The following is a 14,350-nucleotide window of genomic DNA, read 5'->3' as shown; positions in this document are numbered from 1 at the left end:
TGGTGAATAAAGTAAATAAATGTGGCACTCTATCTATCTATCTACTTTCAGCTTTGTCATTATAGTAACCTTTAATAAAACGATTAGGTTAAGGTTAATACGACCCACACAAGCTGCTTTTGTAGAATACCTAAAAATGACTTATTTATTCGTGCGAGTATAACTTTACAGCCTAATTTCAACTGCACAACAATATATTTACAAGAGTAACAATAGGGGGCAAATAACCCACTTAATAAGTGTGTTTAGAGGTGTGCCTTCATGAAGGGTTTCAGGTACTTGTGGAATGCTTCGTTCACAGGCTCCTTATTGAGCGGATTCTTTTTGGTCGACTCGAATATGCGCTCGTAGACGTTGCCATCGTACGCCCCCAGTACAGAGTCCAGAACGCGATCATGCAAATCGAAACTGTCCACCAAGGTGACGGCATTTGGTCGCAGTTGCTTCAGGCAGTTCTGCAGGCGAATCTCCAACGTTGTGACATCTTTGTCTGTGATGTCGATGAACTGCAATCATTTGGAAGTGAAGTAAAACATTCAGATCTCGAAACGGTTGAACATCTTACGCGCAAGAAGTCGCCAATGCGATTAAGACAGGCATCAACTAGGTATAGCTCCAGCACCACCTTCAGGACATCGGCCAGCGCTGGTGAAACCTGTCGCGACACGGCCAACAGTTCCGTATAGGCTGATTCGGCCAGGAAGGCACGTCCATGGAGCTGCATGTATCAAATTATTTACCTTTATTATATGGCTCAACTAAAATTGTGATATTGACTTACGTCTGCCGCTGCAGTCAAAAAGGTTCCGCTCAGATTAGCTGCCATTTCGGTGCTGTGGCCCTGTCTACGACGCTGCTCAATCTGCTCATAGGCAATACGGATTTTGCTGCATAGTGAAAATAATAATAGATAGATTTCATAGCAGAGACCTGGGGATTCGCTTACTTGGCGGCCACAAACTGGAAGGCCTTGACAATGGATTCTAGGGAACCATCGAAATTAACAAACTGCCTCTCCTTTAGCGCGTCATTGATGTAGGCCACTGTTGGTACCAGCTTCTCCCCGTTTAATGCCTGGCCGTATACCTTAACCAGATACCGGGCAGTCTGCAGCAACATTACTGTGTTTTCACCTTCGTACGTGCAGACAGCTGTTGTCATGCCGTATATGGTCGGAAAATTAGAGCAGTCCATGTAGCCATGGCCTCCACAGGACAGACGGCAGGTCTCCACACCAGCGGCGGCGTCAGCACTGCAGATGGCTTTCAGGCAGCAGGACAGGGCATGCATCTCGGGCAGGCGGTCTAGGTTACCCTGCTCGATCTCCCCCGACAAGACGTTGTACATGTTCCAAATACCATCACCGGTGGTTTTGAATACAATGGACTTGGCTATTTGGGGGAACAGCTTCAGCTGCTGGGTGGTGTGGTCCATGATCTGTGGCTCCGGCTGATTTGGATCGATAGGACTCTGTCGGCGCACCGCCGAGTACCTTGTGGCAATGGTAGATGCCTTGGCCAAACTCTGGGCAGTGTCGCGAATCAGAGCGCATCGAACGAACATCTAGAATTATTATATAAATGCTAGAGCAAGGTCTTAAACTCAGATTTAATCCTTTAATACCATTGTTCCATAGGTGAGAACGCTGTTCTTGGGCGCCACATAGGTGCCGTCCGGCAGAACCTGTTGATTCTTCATCAGCATATTGTTCAGAGGAACGCGGACATTCTTCAGACCCAGATAGCCATTGTTCACGGACTTCATACCCAGTTTTGTACCAATATCGCCGATGTCGATACCAGGCAGAGGCTCGTGAGTGTCCGAGTGCCTCAGCTGGACAATGAACGGCGCCAGACCACGGAACTCGCCCTTGGTGTATAGTTGAGCCACAACAACAGCATGGTTTGCCGTATGACCCACTGTGAATGGAATCGTTTTGAATTTGGAAGAGATGGTCGTACTATTGTCGTATACTAACAGCCTCCCGGCCACCACTTGTAGGCACTAAGGCTAGGTGTGTTTATGACAAACTCCTGGGTTCTGGCATCGTAATCAGCGCGAGTCTCCAGACCCCGCAAGAAGGTTCCATGTCCTAGCTCTGTTTGAGCATAGGTTCCAATAATCTCGCAGTCCCATGCCTTGCTCAGCCACTCCACCTGCTGGTCCATAGTGCCCTGACCCATGATGGTGGGCACAAACATCACATAGTGTAGAGTCAAAGGATTGCCCTCCTTCAATATGGCGGCGCCCAGAGAGCCACCAAGCAGCGCACTAGAAAGTATCGAAGATAGAGTCCATGAACTGCGATTAATTATAGACTGTTTACTTGTAGGTATCGACGCCATCCTCGCCTTCAGCACGGAGTTTCCGTATCTTCTCGCCTATGATGCACGCCTTGCGTAGGCTGTGCTCGTACAGCTCCTTGTGCGACAGGTAGGAGATTGGTAGATCATCCTTCAATGCCGGGTCCTCGAGAAACATTTTTTCTATTTTAGGATTACAAATCAATAAACGTCTTGATGATAACATTGTAATGGATTTCATTTATTTTCATTTCATTTATTTCATTTATCAGTGGTATTAATTGACTGATGTTAACAACTTGTCCTTTGGCCATTTATTGTGCTCTGTTCAGCTAAGCCAAATCTGCCAGATAAGCCTATCAGCTGTTCGCAATAGAGTTATTTCAAGTGACTCTATAAATAGAATGAAATAGGAGCAGCTCCAAACAAGTTCATACGCTATAAAATCAAACATCCAAAGTACACGGCTATTCTGATTTATCAAGAATCGGAGACAAAGTGCAAAGATTAACACCCGCAGAGTAAAGCTGCTGTAGCTGCTCTAGCTGGAGATAATTTGGCCTAAAGGTTACGATTCTGTTTTAGTAGACTGTTCGTCATTTGGAATATGTGCATAATTAATGAACTCGGCAAAAGCGTGCAGCAAACTAATGAATGGAGAGCCGAAGAAGGGGCTAATCAAAACAAAGACTTCGATGAAAGGTCTGATGCGGGGAGAAAAGAAAAAACTACACAGTTGCATTGATGATAAGAAAGTCTTCAACAAATCCAGAATTGGATTATCAGTTTCAAACAAATGTATATTCTTGTTTTGCTCCGTCATGCTTCTGGCGCAATTTTTCTGGCACTGACGATTGTGAAACGCGATTTGGATTGCGCCAAGCTCGGCTAGAGCAGGGAGTACTGCTATTAACCGACCAGTTAAGTTTCTCCAGTGAATGGCACAGCGTACCCCACCCATACAAGCGAGTAAGTACATCTGTATGCTTGCACATATTCGAACATATGTATGTACTCTCGTCCATGAGTATCTATTTTATAAGAGCAGAGCTTACCCAGGCTTTTCTTTTCTTTGTATCTCTCCTCGCCACCAGCCCAGAAGACGGCAAACTCGTGGGGATCAAAGGTAGCTGTGTGGCGCTCCTTCAGGAGATCGGGATTCACTTCTTGAGATGGCATTTCGATGCAGGTTTCGTAAAAAAACAGGTTCTCGATTCCCGGGACTGGTTTCACGTCGTGTGCACAACAAAGCTTCCGTCCTCGTCGGAGAGCGCGTACTGACTAACTAAAGAAACAACTTTTAAGTGCTTGTTAAGTGCTACCGGACTAGTAGCGTAACTGTGGAGTGGACAAAAGTAAATTACGATTATCTGCAGTTCTAAGCAAATTCGAAATCTAATCGCAAATCCCAGCTCTCCAACGTGAACTTTAACCGCGCCTCGACGTATGTGAGCGAATACATGTAATTTTTTTTGTGTCGAAATAATAATTGTGAGTAAATCCACTTGCGATTGTTGTTGTGCTACATTTAATAAATACACGAAGACAATACTCTATGAATGGACATTATTAAGACTTTGTCGTCGCGTTGGCCCAACAACTACCAAAGTCTATTTTAGGACTCCACTGAGACTTAATCTATTGCTCCATATATCCACTGAAACGTTTATCCCGTTCAATAATTTCGGTTTCTATTTTATTATACATGTACTACCTGTAAAATGTCTTCCCTCGCTGGCTAAAGAGTATATATATTTCGTGGTCAGCATAAAATTACTCTCATCTGCTTTTGTTGATAAAATGCTCTTTGTTTGTGCAATCAGCTGTTTACCAGGGTCTCCAAATTACCATGGCTGCAGTACAGAAAAAAGTCGTGCCCAACTTTGGCGCGAATATTCGAAAATCAGTGTTGATTAAAGACATATATTCGCTTTAAATGTAAAATATAAATCTTTGGCCTTAATTATGATACGTTTTTCGTAAGTTTAAGTACAATTATAATTAAATCACGATTTAATACAATTACGAATAGTTAGTAAATTACATTTGGCTTGAGTTGAGTGAGAACAACATTCATAAATTCATGTAAATGCATTATTGTAAACCATGGGCATGGCTGGTAGCTATTGCTATGCCGCGCTGGTGCTGTCCCATTCCCGCTGTAGCCGTCTCATAGGCACAACCATTGATTGTGGCCGTCACCTCCATCTGGTTCATCTCCGAAGGATACCAGTGCCCATGCGAATCCTGCATCTGGGCGTAACTGAGAGCGGCCGGAACGTCTAACTCGCTGCGTGCGGATTTCGGGTATGACTGGGCCTGCAGCGACTGCCAGTCCATGCGGGAGGAGCCAAAAGGCAGGCTGCGATTGCTCTGATGGAACTCAAAGGGCCAGCTCTGAAAGGAAATGGATATGTGGATGTTTTCATAAATCATATAGGCAGAGGAAAACCACATAGCTATAAATGGAACAATATGACGACAACCGAACCGACAGCGACAGAGCCATTGTTTGTTTATACAACTTTGATTGTTTTTAGTGGCTCCTCTTGGAAATGTTTTCATAGATCAACAATAACAGCCTCATTAACGAATCTATAAAAACATAAACAGCCAAACACTTGCGGACAGAAGACACCCAATTGCAGCCATATACATACGTACATATCTACATAGGGCCTGCACGATTATGCGAAGGGATCGAGCACAAATAACGCCAGGGAAGAGAAACCGAGCCAATGGGTTACGTTACGTATGTAAATTCCCAGCAGACGCGACGCTGCTGCTGATCATCAGCATTCACATGTCAACTTTTTAGCGGCGCGTGCGTGAATGTGGGATAAATTAGGGTGCTGGAACGGAAAAGGGACTGAGACTGAGACTGGAACGATTCCATCTCATGAGAGATCTGCTGCCATATGGGCACAAGGCGGGGAAATATTTGCTGATATTTTCACGCATTCAATTGAGTAAACAATTGCTTCTATTTGGATAAGTAGCGAAGCGGTATGTATGCCATGAATCTGAATCTGTACGGACAGATTGTGTAAACCTCATGCCATTCCGTTTGGAGAAGAATATTGGAACATCTAGAGTTTCTAATCTGGTTAGACAGACAACTTTTAATTACAATTATCCAAGCTAAGTGAGAAAATTGCTCTTCTCTGCCTAGCTGTGGTCTGGTCTGCTCTGATCCGACGCGGCGACACTTTTCCCTTGGATGTCATTCACTTTGGGCGCATCAAAGTCGAGCATCTTTAAAAATAAAGCAAAGACTAACTAATGTTGCCGTCTATCGCCCCCGCCCGCCCGCAGACAGTCTCCATGAGCCTGTCACTCATATTTAATATTTTTGAAATTCACAAAAGTATCGGATTACAGGAAAGCAAGGCAAACTGAAATCACAAAATGTGATTTGAATGTTCTTCTAGTGGGGGGCCGCTCTGACTCTATTCTGACTGCCACCGACTGGCCTGGACAGGGTATGGGGTTCGGGTTTGGGTAAGTCTTGGGGCTGGGGATGGGGACGGGGAGCACCTCTGAATACAGAAGGTGGAAATACTTCCACAGCATCGAGCAGATGTTGCCCAATATATATGCAAGTATATGTGTCTTCGACTCCTATGTCTTGTGGCCATTTAAAGATGGAAACAAGGACAAAAGAATAGTCCAATCTAATCTTTATAGTGTATATAGGATATAGGATGTACATTTGAATTACACTGACGCCTTAAAACGCCGTCGGCTTCAACTATAAGAGGATTCGTCAATATAGGAGCTAAAAGGGGTGTGACGTCGATTTTGACAGGATTGAAGAGACAATATTTACATACATATATGTATAAAAGAAATCTATACCTATTAAGACCTCATTGACATGATGTATCCCGTTTAATTGGCCTAAACGCTTCTACCGACACTCAGTTTTATAATGATGATCAACTATACCTATCACAGGAGATCGGATCGCTTATGACACCTGTCAGGCATGGCATTGACGATGCCCAGCTGCTGTTGATGCCATTCATAAGTCCATGGATGCATGGTGGGTGCAGCGTTAAGTGGTGCCACTGACATCACTTATCTTGTGCATGGACTGGGATCGGATCGAGAGAAATCGCTCTCTGAGATGACACTTACCATGCCGCTGTGTCCTCCATTGTGGAAATGGAAATTGCCTCCGCCTCCGCTTAGGCTTGCTCCTACGTTGGCCCCACCACTGCCGCAACCGTGTGACGACTCAGGCATGTGACTCGTGTCCAGGGCATCCATTCCGGCGGTGTTCGAGTGGCTGTGGTTGTGGCTATGGCTGTGGCTGCCAGTCTCGACTGCCGTAATTAGCTGTTTAATGTAGAGCGTCGCCAAACGCAACGTGTCCAACTTTGAGAGCTTCGTGTCGGGCGGAATGTTGGGCAATTTGGTCTTCAGACGTCCGTACGCGCTTGACAGGACCCGCATACGCATCCGCTCCCGGGCATTCGCCGCATTGCGTTGCACCGGCGGTTGGGAGCCTAAATAATGGAATGGAGCTCATGAGCATACTATTGCCTATGACTGTGACACGGGTGACGTAATTGGCTTCCAGGGACAGTGGAGTTCTGCTTACTTTGCGAGCTGGCATCCTCATCGAAGTCGTCATCGTAGAAATCCAGGGGGCTGGAGGAACGCTTCTTGCGTGGCATTATGTGATCAATGGTCACTAAAAAGCACTCTTCACAATGTGGATATATAAATCCACGGACAAACTCTACGTATGGTATGGGGTTCGTATAATGTGAAAGTAAAACCCGAAACCGAACAAGAATGACGTCCGATCTGAACGACAATTAGAGCACTTCTGTGGAGGGTCACGAGAGAATCCTCCTTTTTGAGCACTTTCCTCTATTCTCCGACCCATCTATTTCTGGCACTTGTAGGCGGTGCCCCGCTCCGTGAACCGCCTGCAATTGGCGGAAGAGCCAACACATGGTGCGATCTCGGCACTCTCTCCTGCTTCTGGCTGCCACCACATTGGTTCGGTTTGGTTTGCTTTACTTTAGTTCGGTTCGGAAAAACAAAATGAATCGACTGTTTGTTGTTTATCCGATGGCGTTTATTTAAGAGTTCTCACACCCATTCCATCCCACACCACACTGAAGGATACTGCGATAAGCGAGTGCGAAGCGTGCCAAGCTCCCAGTTCCAGCTGGAACCACCTGGTACACAGCACAGCTCTTAAGACAAAACATTTAATGGCGGTGGAGGTTGATCATAATCCTGGGGTTCCTCTGCGAGTGTATGCATCCTGCGTAAGGACAGAGCTTAAGTAATTGATCCACAATAAACCTCTGTGGGTCGATGGAGTAGTAATAATACTTAGCCGATACTTGTACTTATTCTCTGAGCGGGAAAACTACAATGTCTATTGACCTATCCTAGTCCGAAACTAGTATTTGGCACACTTCTGAGATTAGATTCCGGGTGCCACAGCGGAGAGGGATAGTTTTTACATCCACATCTGTGCCTTGCCTTAATCAGTGTCCCTCATTATCGACGAGAAACGTCATTGAATCTGAGTTTATCAGGAGAATGGCGACCCCAAGGTTCAGCAAACTCATCGACAAAGCTTATCAAGACCCAACCGGGATCGTGCTGGCCTCGAAATCCGGGGCCTAGGGCTTAGTGTTTTCACTGAATTCGTCGTGAGAGGCAGCATCTTGAAATGTGGCGCCATCGCATCTTGCATCAGACATCAGCCCGGAAGGATATCGTCCTCAGGCCCGCGCGAGCCCTCAGCCAGCAGAGAGGGGCAGGATCACCGACGGGGACGCTGCCAGCATCGGCGGATGTGGTTGTAATCGGTGGCGGGTCGGCAGGATGTCATACCCTGTATCATCTTGCGCGGCGTGGGGTGAGGGCAGTGCTTCTGGAGCGTGCGCAACTCACAGCCGGTACCACCTGGCACACTGCGGGCCTGCTCTGGCGTCTGCGCCCCAATGATGTCGATATTCAGCTGCTTGCCAACTCGCGCCAAATGCTCCAGCAACTGGAGTCGGAAACGGGCCTCGATCCTGGCTGGATACAGAACGGAGGCCTCTTCATCGCCCACAACGAGACGAGGCTGGACGAGTACCGGCGCCTGGCCACCGTGGGATCTGCTCTGGGCATTGAGAACCAGATCCTCGGTCCGGAAGAGACACAGAAGTTGTTCCCCCTCCTCGATCCCTCTGCTTTCATCGGCGCCCTCTACTCACCCGGCGATGGTGTCATGGATCCGGCCATGCTGTGTGCGGCCTTGAAGAGAGCGGCCACCAATCGGGGCGCAGAGGTGATCGAGAATTGCGGAGTCGATGACATTCTCCTGGAGCAGACATCGCGCGGCAAAAAAGTAGTCGGCGTGGCAACACCCTACGGCAACATACGAACGGAGAGAGTGGTAAATGCCACAGGAGTCTGGGGCCGGGATCTGGTGGCCAAGCACGGCTCCCACCTACCGCTGGTGCCTATGAAGCACGCCTACATCGTTTCCGAATCGATACCAGGAGTGCGTGGACTGCCCAATATCCGGGACCACGACTACTCCACATACTTCCGCATCCAGGGCGATGCCATCTGCATGGGTGGCTATGAGCCTAACCCGATCCTGCTGGATCCGGTGGCAAAGGACTTTCACTTTGGGCTCTACGAGCTGGACTGGTCGGTGTTCGAGACGCATGTTGAGGGTGCCCAGAAGCTGTGCCCCAGCTATGCCAAGTACGGCGTAAAGAGCACTGTCTGCGGCCCTGAGTCATTCACACCCGACCACAAGCCTCTAATGGGGCCCGATCCTGTCCTGAACGGACTGTATCACAACTGCGGCTTCAATTCGGCAGGCATGATGTTCGGCGGAGGCTGTGGTGAACAGACCGCCCTGTGGATCCTCAATGGCCAGCCGGATCTGCCCATGTTTGGTTTTGATTTGCGTCGCTTCACACCCGAGCAGGGATGCGCCCCCCAGTGGATACGGGAGAAGTCGCACGAGAGCTACGTGAAGAACTACAGTATGGTGTTCAAGTACGATCAGCCGCTGGCCGGCCGTGATTTTCAGAAGGATCCGCTCCACGACCAGATGATTCTGGCCAACGCCGTCATGGAGGAGAAGCAGGGCTGGGAGCGTCCCGGCTACTTCCTGCCCTCAGGAGCTGATAGAGCTGCCGTCCAGCCATACGACTGGTATGGCAGCTACGGACATTCCCGCAATCGGGACATCGTCTACGAGCAGGTCCTCGAAGGCGATCTCCAGTACGGTCGATTCTCAGAGCATCACGATCTGGTGAGTGTGGATCCCTATGGATTCTGAGAGTGACTATACATCTAATATCGCTGTCAGATCAAGTCGGAAGCGTTGGCTTGCCGAAATAACGCGGTGGTCTTCAACATGAGCTATTTCGCCAAACTGCTGCTCGAGGGACCGCAGGCGCAGCAGGCGGCGGACTGGCTCTTCTCCGCCAACACGAATCGTGACCCCAGCAAGTAAGTCATTCTCCTGTGAAGCGCCCTAGAGACCACCGGATCAATATTTATATGTTCCAGAACTGTCTACACCTGCGCCCTGAATGCAGCCGGCGGCGTGGAAGCGGACGTGACCATAACCCGTCTTTCTTCCGGTTCGGGCCAGATCTACGATCCAAAGTTTAGCGGTCAAGCGTACTACATAGTGGCCGGCGGTGCATCGGCTTACTACACGTACAGCACACTGCAGGACGAGATTCGCAGGAAGGGATTCGAGGCCAGTCTCAAGGACCTAACTGCTGAAATGGGCGTCATTTCGATTCAAGGCCCCAACAGTCGCCAGATCTTGCAGCCACTGCTGGACTGTGAACTCTCCGACGAGAAGCTGCCGCCAAACTGCACGCGGCTGGCCAAGTGCAATGGCATCGGCCTCCGCCTCCTGCGGGTCAGTTTCGTGGGAGAGCTGGGCTACGAATTGCACGTGCCCAAGGCCGATTGTGTCGCCGTCTACAAATCCCTTATGGCTGCTGGGGCATCTCGGGGTCTGCGCAACGCTGGCTACCGCGCTCTCTATTCCCTGAGCAGTGAAAAGGGCTACCATTTGTGGAGCTTCGATCTTCGCCCGGACGACACCCCACTAGAGGCTGGTCTGGGCTTTACATGCCGAAAGAGCGGCAGCGAATACCTTGGCAAGGCGGCCATCGACCGGCAACGTTCCGAAGGGGTCAAGAAGCGCTTGGTCTATCTGACGCTACAGGAGGAGGATGTTCCTATTTGGGGCCTTGAGGGAGTCTACCGTAATGGGGAGCCAGTGGGGATTCTGCGACGGGCAGAGTACGCCTATGCACTCGGCAAATCCCTGGGACAGGCCTACATCGAGCGACCAGATGGACACACCATTGAAACCGACTACGTGAAGAGCGGCCAATACGAATTAGACATTCTGGGCAAGCGATACCAGGCGGACTGTCACTTGCGCAGCCCATTCGATCCTACCGGACAACGGGTTCTCGGTAACTACCACCAAACGACGGCAGACGCATCATAATCCGTAATTAAAGTTGAACCTTTGTCTTCCGAGAATTAGACTGAGAACTCGCTGGTGGTGAAAGGACTTTCCCTGCCGCTCCCTCTCCCTATATTTGTGTAGGTACTCGAGATGTGAAGTGCCTGTAGAAGGCCATAAATTACATTTCTCCGAGGCACTATTCGAGGTTTCGAAGAAAGGTCGCAGGCGTTGCGGTCAACGGCTCAATTAATTCTGTGGCCCAACTATTATGACATGGGGCCAGCCTTCTTCGAAGACCAGACAACAGACGTAATTCTATAGCCCTCTCCTCTCCCGATCCGCCAGACACATTGTCGCCAGTAAAGAGCATGCATCTTATTTCTTATTCCAATATTAAGTAATTTTTCTAGTCTGAGGCAAATACTGTTTTAGCTGAGGGTGGCTCCTAGGCCTCAATCGACACCGTCGAGGCTGAGTTGGAAGGACTGTCGAAGTGGGAGGCCACCAGCTCCTCGAGAGTCTGATCAAACTTGAAGATGGGGCGAATGTCGTTCTTGAGTCGGCAAACGACGCCGGCGGAGGCAATGTTCCACTTCCAGCAGATGAGAGCACAGTTGAGAGCGTCCAGATCCTCCTTTAGGGAGACAATATTCTGCAATAGATTGCATTAGAAAAGGCGGGCAATCAAAGGGGCAATCGAAGACTTACCATGGCGACTGTGTAATCGATGGAATTGATCTCCTCGCCTTTGATCACGACCAGACTAGTTTCACCGTTCTGTTGGTTCAGGAAGCGAACCACCTTCTCCTTTAGATACTCCGCGGAGGCATAGTCGAGCTTCTGCTTTACATCCACCACGCTCACCTCGCGCCCATTTATCTGGAGGGAGTTGGATACGTTAAGATTTGTGGGCTATCAACCTAATGGCGTTTTTGGTCTACCTTCTCCAATCTGACGTAGACTTGGGGACGCGCACTGCTGTACAGAATGTAGACCATGTTGGCGGCAATGCCGCAGAGAATGCCGTACTCCAGGCTCCAGAACATGCAGGTGATAATTGTGACTAAAAACGGGAACAGATCTTTCTCTGCAAAAAGACGAATTGGATTAGAATCAGCCGGGCTAAGCTCACAAACGACTCACTCTTCGACTTCCACATGTCCGCAATCTTGTGGATCTCCACCAGCGATATCATGGCTGCTATGATTATGGACGACAGCGTGCACTTTGGTATGTAGTAGAAGGTTTGGGTGAGAAAGGCCAATGCCAAGAGCACGAGAGCACCCGTGACGGCTCCGCCAAGAGGCGTCTTCACTCCACTGGCATTGTTGACTGCCGTGCGTGTGAATGAGCCCGTCACTGGCATGGAGAGAACGAAGCTGCCCATAATGTTGCACATGCCCAGGGCCACCATCTCCTGCGATGCATCCACTATTTTCCCCTTGGCTGTGAATGGAATTGCGGGTTTTTATAAGATATGGAACTCAGCTCTAGACTTGAATGATATTATCAACCGATTCACACAGAACAACCGCCGCGATCGGATGATTCATACAGTGAGAATGCACAAAACAAGTTATTGTACATATGTATACCAACATGGGCTACGTTACGAGAATGTGTTGTTGGAAACAAATTTCTCTTTTTCCCTAATATTGGGAGAGGGTTGATGTGACAGTTGCCGAGCGACTGAATAGTTCAATTGGTACTTACAAAATGCCTTGGATATAGCCACGATTTCCAGAATCGATATCAGCGGTATGGAGCCCAGAGAGGCGCCTACTGTACTGATCATCTCGCCAAAGGACACGTACTCTCCATCGACGGTGGTGCTGAAGGGCGGCAGTCGAAAGGGTGGCACGCCCGCTGTGATGTTTCCAGTGACGCGGAAGGGCTGGTTTCCATCGCGACTAAGAATGTAGGCAAGGAACGTGCCAAAGATCACGGCCAAGGCGTTTCGCGATAGGGCCAGGTACTTCCAGAAGATACGGTTGCCCCACTTGATGTCCTTCACTTGCTGTGCAACATGCATAGATTAGTTTATGATCTACTATTTTGGTTGCCTATTGCGGGAGCATACCTTCATGAGAAGCAGGAATATGAGGGAAGACACACCCAGCAGGGCGTCCCATTTTCTAATCGAAGGCAAGTGGGTGAAGAAATTTTTCCAGGACGGCAATAAATCGTTAGATGGACCTATTTTTTGAAGAATAATAATAACCCAAATTAGCCTGCTGCTGAAATGCTGCTAAATGTATTCCCACTCACTGCTGAGGCCGACTATATTGTTAATTTGGGCACTGCCGATGGTGGTGGCTGCCGCCATGGTGAAGCCTGTGATGACTGGTATCGATATAAAGCGCACCAGCACTCCCATGTTGAGCAGGCCCAGGAGGAGCACGATGCAACCGGCCAGGAAGCACACTAGCACAGCGTAGTCTGGACTGATGGTGGCATACTGGTTGACCATCAGAGCCATAATGGCGGTTGTGGCTGCGGGCGGAAGTGTAAAATGAGTTTCCAGTGGCTGGACAGAAGCGTGGACGGGGGACCCTTACCAATTGTGACATCCTTGCAGGAGCCAAAAACAATGTAGGTGAAGCAGCCCATAAAAGCCGAGTACAGACCATACTGTGGCTCCAGGCCAGCCACCACCCCATAGGCAATGGCCTGAGGTATGGTTGTGAGTCCTACAGTGAAACCTGCTATGAAGTCCTGCATCACGTACTCGATCCGGTAGCGGGGCAGCCATTGGAATATGGGGAACTTGTTGGTGATGGTCGCCGGGCGACACAGCTTCCGTCCGCTGTCGCTGACCAGAGTGCCCACGCTCGGAAGCTGCTCCCTGTACAGATGATCTACAGGTCAGGGAATGAATTTCCGATTAGATTCCACTCTACATTCGCTGGTACATTCTGATAACCCCCCACGGAGATAGAAATCAAACCATTAAATCTTCCTTGGCGAGTGCTAGCTACCTTATCAGTTGGACTTCCCTAGAAGATAGATAAGCCTCCACGATACACTTTTATGAATTGGCACGTATTTTCTCGATTGGCCATAATTGATTTTATTGGTGAGAATTTCCACAAGCATGCGATCGCCCCTGTCTTTTCGAAACTGACCTAACAACAGCGTTCTACCTTTAGACAAAATCATCCGGGAAACCCCTGGGAACCAGCTAAGGCAGCCAACTCACCCTCGTCCGCCCTCATCGCGGATTAGTTGATTGTTTCGATCTCGCGAATTGCGTGTAGAAACAAAAATAGAAAGACAGAGAGTGGGTAGGAAGAGCAAACACAAAGCGATAACTGGGGACCAAACGCGACCGCTCAATACGCCGTTCCAGACTTGAATGACGCTCTCCATCAGCTCCGGCCTGACTCGACATCTTGTCGACTGGCCGAATGGCCGTCTGGCTGAGATAGGGAGCGCATGCGTTTCTGTTTGCCGGTGTATACCGGCCATATATGATTTACAAGAGCAGGTACAAGCTTATCTTGTTAACAAGATACACAGAGATACATATCGTCGCAGTGTCTGCTCAATGGCAATGCCGCTCTTAGAA

At 48.9% G+C, this 14,350-nt stretch overlaps 4 protein-coding genes across 4 annotated transcripts; 1 reads left to right on the top strand and 3 right to left on the bottom strand.

Moving 5' to 3' along the window:
- Positions 1 to 88: 88 nt before the first annotated feature.
- ACOX1 (acyl-CoA oxidase 1) lies at positions 89 to 3,908 on the bottom strand. Its single transcript, XM_001361743.5, has 8 exons — positions 3,359 to 3,908; positions 2,327 to 2,486; positions 1,979 to 2,271; positions 1,624 to 1,919; positions 947 to 1,563; positions 782 to 887; positions 566 to 718; positions 89 to 506 (listed from the first exon to the last, which is right to left on the bottom strand). The coding sequence occupies exons 1-8, from the start codon at positions 3,480 to 3,482 to the stop codon at positions 246 to 248; spliced, it is 2,010 nt and encodes a 669-aa protein (XP_001361780.1). The 5' UTR covers positions 3,483 to 3,908; the 3' UTR covers positions 89 to 245.
- Positions 3,909 to 4,298: 390 nt separating this feature from the next.
- HLH54F (basic helix-loop-helix domain-containing transcription factor HLH54F) lies at positions 4,299 to 7,197 on the bottom strand. Its single transcript, XM_001361742.5, has 3 exons — positions 6,910 to 7,197; positions 6,444 to 6,814; positions 4,299 to 4,700 (listed from the first exon to the last, which is right to left on the bottom strand). The coding sequence occupies exons 1-3, from the start codon at positions 6,983 to 6,985 to the stop codon at positions 4,398 to 4,400; spliced, it is 750 nt and encodes a 249-aa protein (XP_001361779.5). The 5' UTR covers positions 6,986 to 7,197; the 3' UTR covers positions 4,299 to 4,397.
- A 760-nt stretch (positions 7,198 to 7,957) lies between these two features.
- On the top strand, positions 7,958 to 10,856 carry Sardh (Sarcosine dehydrogenase). Its single transcript, XM_001361741.4, has 3 exons — positions 7,958 to 9,594; positions 9,652 to 9,794; positions 9,855 to 10,856. The coding sequence occupies exons 1-3, from the start codon at positions 8,005 to 8,007 to the stop codon at positions 10,819 to 10,821; spliced, it is 2,700 nt and encodes an 899-aa protein (XP_001361778.3). The 5' UTR covers positions 7,958 to 8,004; the 3' UTR covers positions 10,822 to 10,856.
- Positions 10,857 to 11,137: 281 nt separating this feature from the next.
- Positions 11,138 to 14,147, bottom strand: LOC6898900 (sodium-independent sulfate anion transporter). Its single transcript, XM_002138834.3, has 9 exons — positions 13,982 to 14,147; positions 13,341 to 13,640; positions 13,051 to 13,275; positions 12,863 to 12,978; positions 12,496 to 12,799; positions 11,926 to 12,228; positions 11,724 to 11,869; positions 11,491 to 11,661; positions 11,138 to 11,434 (listed from the first exon to the last, which is right to left on the bottom strand). Exons 1-9 carry the CDS (start codon positions 13,995 to 13,997, stop codon positions 11,228 to 11,230), a joined length of 1,788 nt encoding a protein of 595 aa, XP_002138870.1. The 5' UTR covers positions 13,998 to 14,147; the 3' UTR covers positions 11,138 to 11,227.
- Between the last annotated feature and the right edge of the window lie 203 nt (positions 14,148 to 14,350).

The sequence above is a fragment of the Drosophila pseudoobscura genome, chromosome 3, assembly GCF_009870125.1.
Source record: "Drosophila pseudoobscura strain MV-25-SWS-2005 chromosome 3, UCI_Dpse_MV25, whole genome shotgun sequence".
In the NCBI taxonomy this organism is placed as follows: Eukaryota; Metazoa; Arthropoda; class Insecta; order Diptera; family Drosophilidae; genus Drosophila; species Drosophila pseudoobscura.
The sequence above is the reverse complement of the archived record's forward strand: the minus strand, read 5'-3'. Positions and strand labels throughout refer to the sequence as shown.

Excerpts from the sequence above, each read along its gene's own strand:
- LOC6898900 (XM_002138834.3), bottom strand. Across the intron at positions 11,870-11,925 it reads GGACATGTGGAAGTCGAAGA|AGAAAGATCTGTTCCCGTTT; the intron begins GTGAGTCGTTTG and ends GTCTTTTTGCAG. Across the intron at positions 11,435-11,490 it reads TCGATTACACAGTCGCCATG|AATATTGTCTCCCTAAAGGA; the intron begins GTAAGTCTTCGA and ends AATCTATTGCAG.
- ACOX1 (XM_001361743.5), bottom strand. The coding sequence starts at position 3,482 with ATGCCATCTCAAGAAGTGAATCCCGATCTCCTGAAGGAGCGCCACACA. Across the intron at positions 1,564-1,623 it reads TTCTCACCTATGGAACAATG|ATGTTCGTTCGATGCGCTCT; the intron begins GTATTAAAGGAT and ends TAATAATTCTAG. Across the intron at positions 719-781 it reads TTTTGACTGCAGCGGCAGAC|CTCCATGGACGTGCCTTCCT; the intron begins GTAAGTCAATAT and ends TGATACATGCAG.
- HLH54F (XM_001361742.5), bottom strand. The coding sequence starts at position 6,985 with ATGCCACGCAAGAAGCGTTCCTCCAGCCCCCTGGATTTCTACGATGAC. Across the intron at positions 6,815-6,909 it reads TGAGGATGCCAGCTCGCAAA|GCTCCCAACCGCCGGTGCAA; the intron begins GTAAGCAGAACT and ends TCCATTATTTAG. Across the intron at positions 4,701-6,443 it reads ATGGAGGACACAGCGGCATG|AGCTGGCCCTTTGAGTTCCA; the intron begins GTAAGTGTCATC and ends ATTTCCTTTCAG.
- Sardh (XM_001361741.4), top strand. The coding sequence starts at position 8,005 with ATGTGGCGCCATCGCATCTTGCATCAGACATCAGCCCGGAAGGATATC. Across the intron at positions 9,595-9,651 it reads TCTCAGAGCATCACGATCTG|ATCAAGTCGGAAGCGTTGGC; the intron begins GTGAGTGTGGAT and ends TATCGCTGTCAG. Across the intron at positions 9,795-9,854 it reads ACGAATCGTGACCCCAGCAA|AACTGTCTACACCTGCGCCC; the intron begins GTAAGTCATTCT and ends TATATGTTCCAG.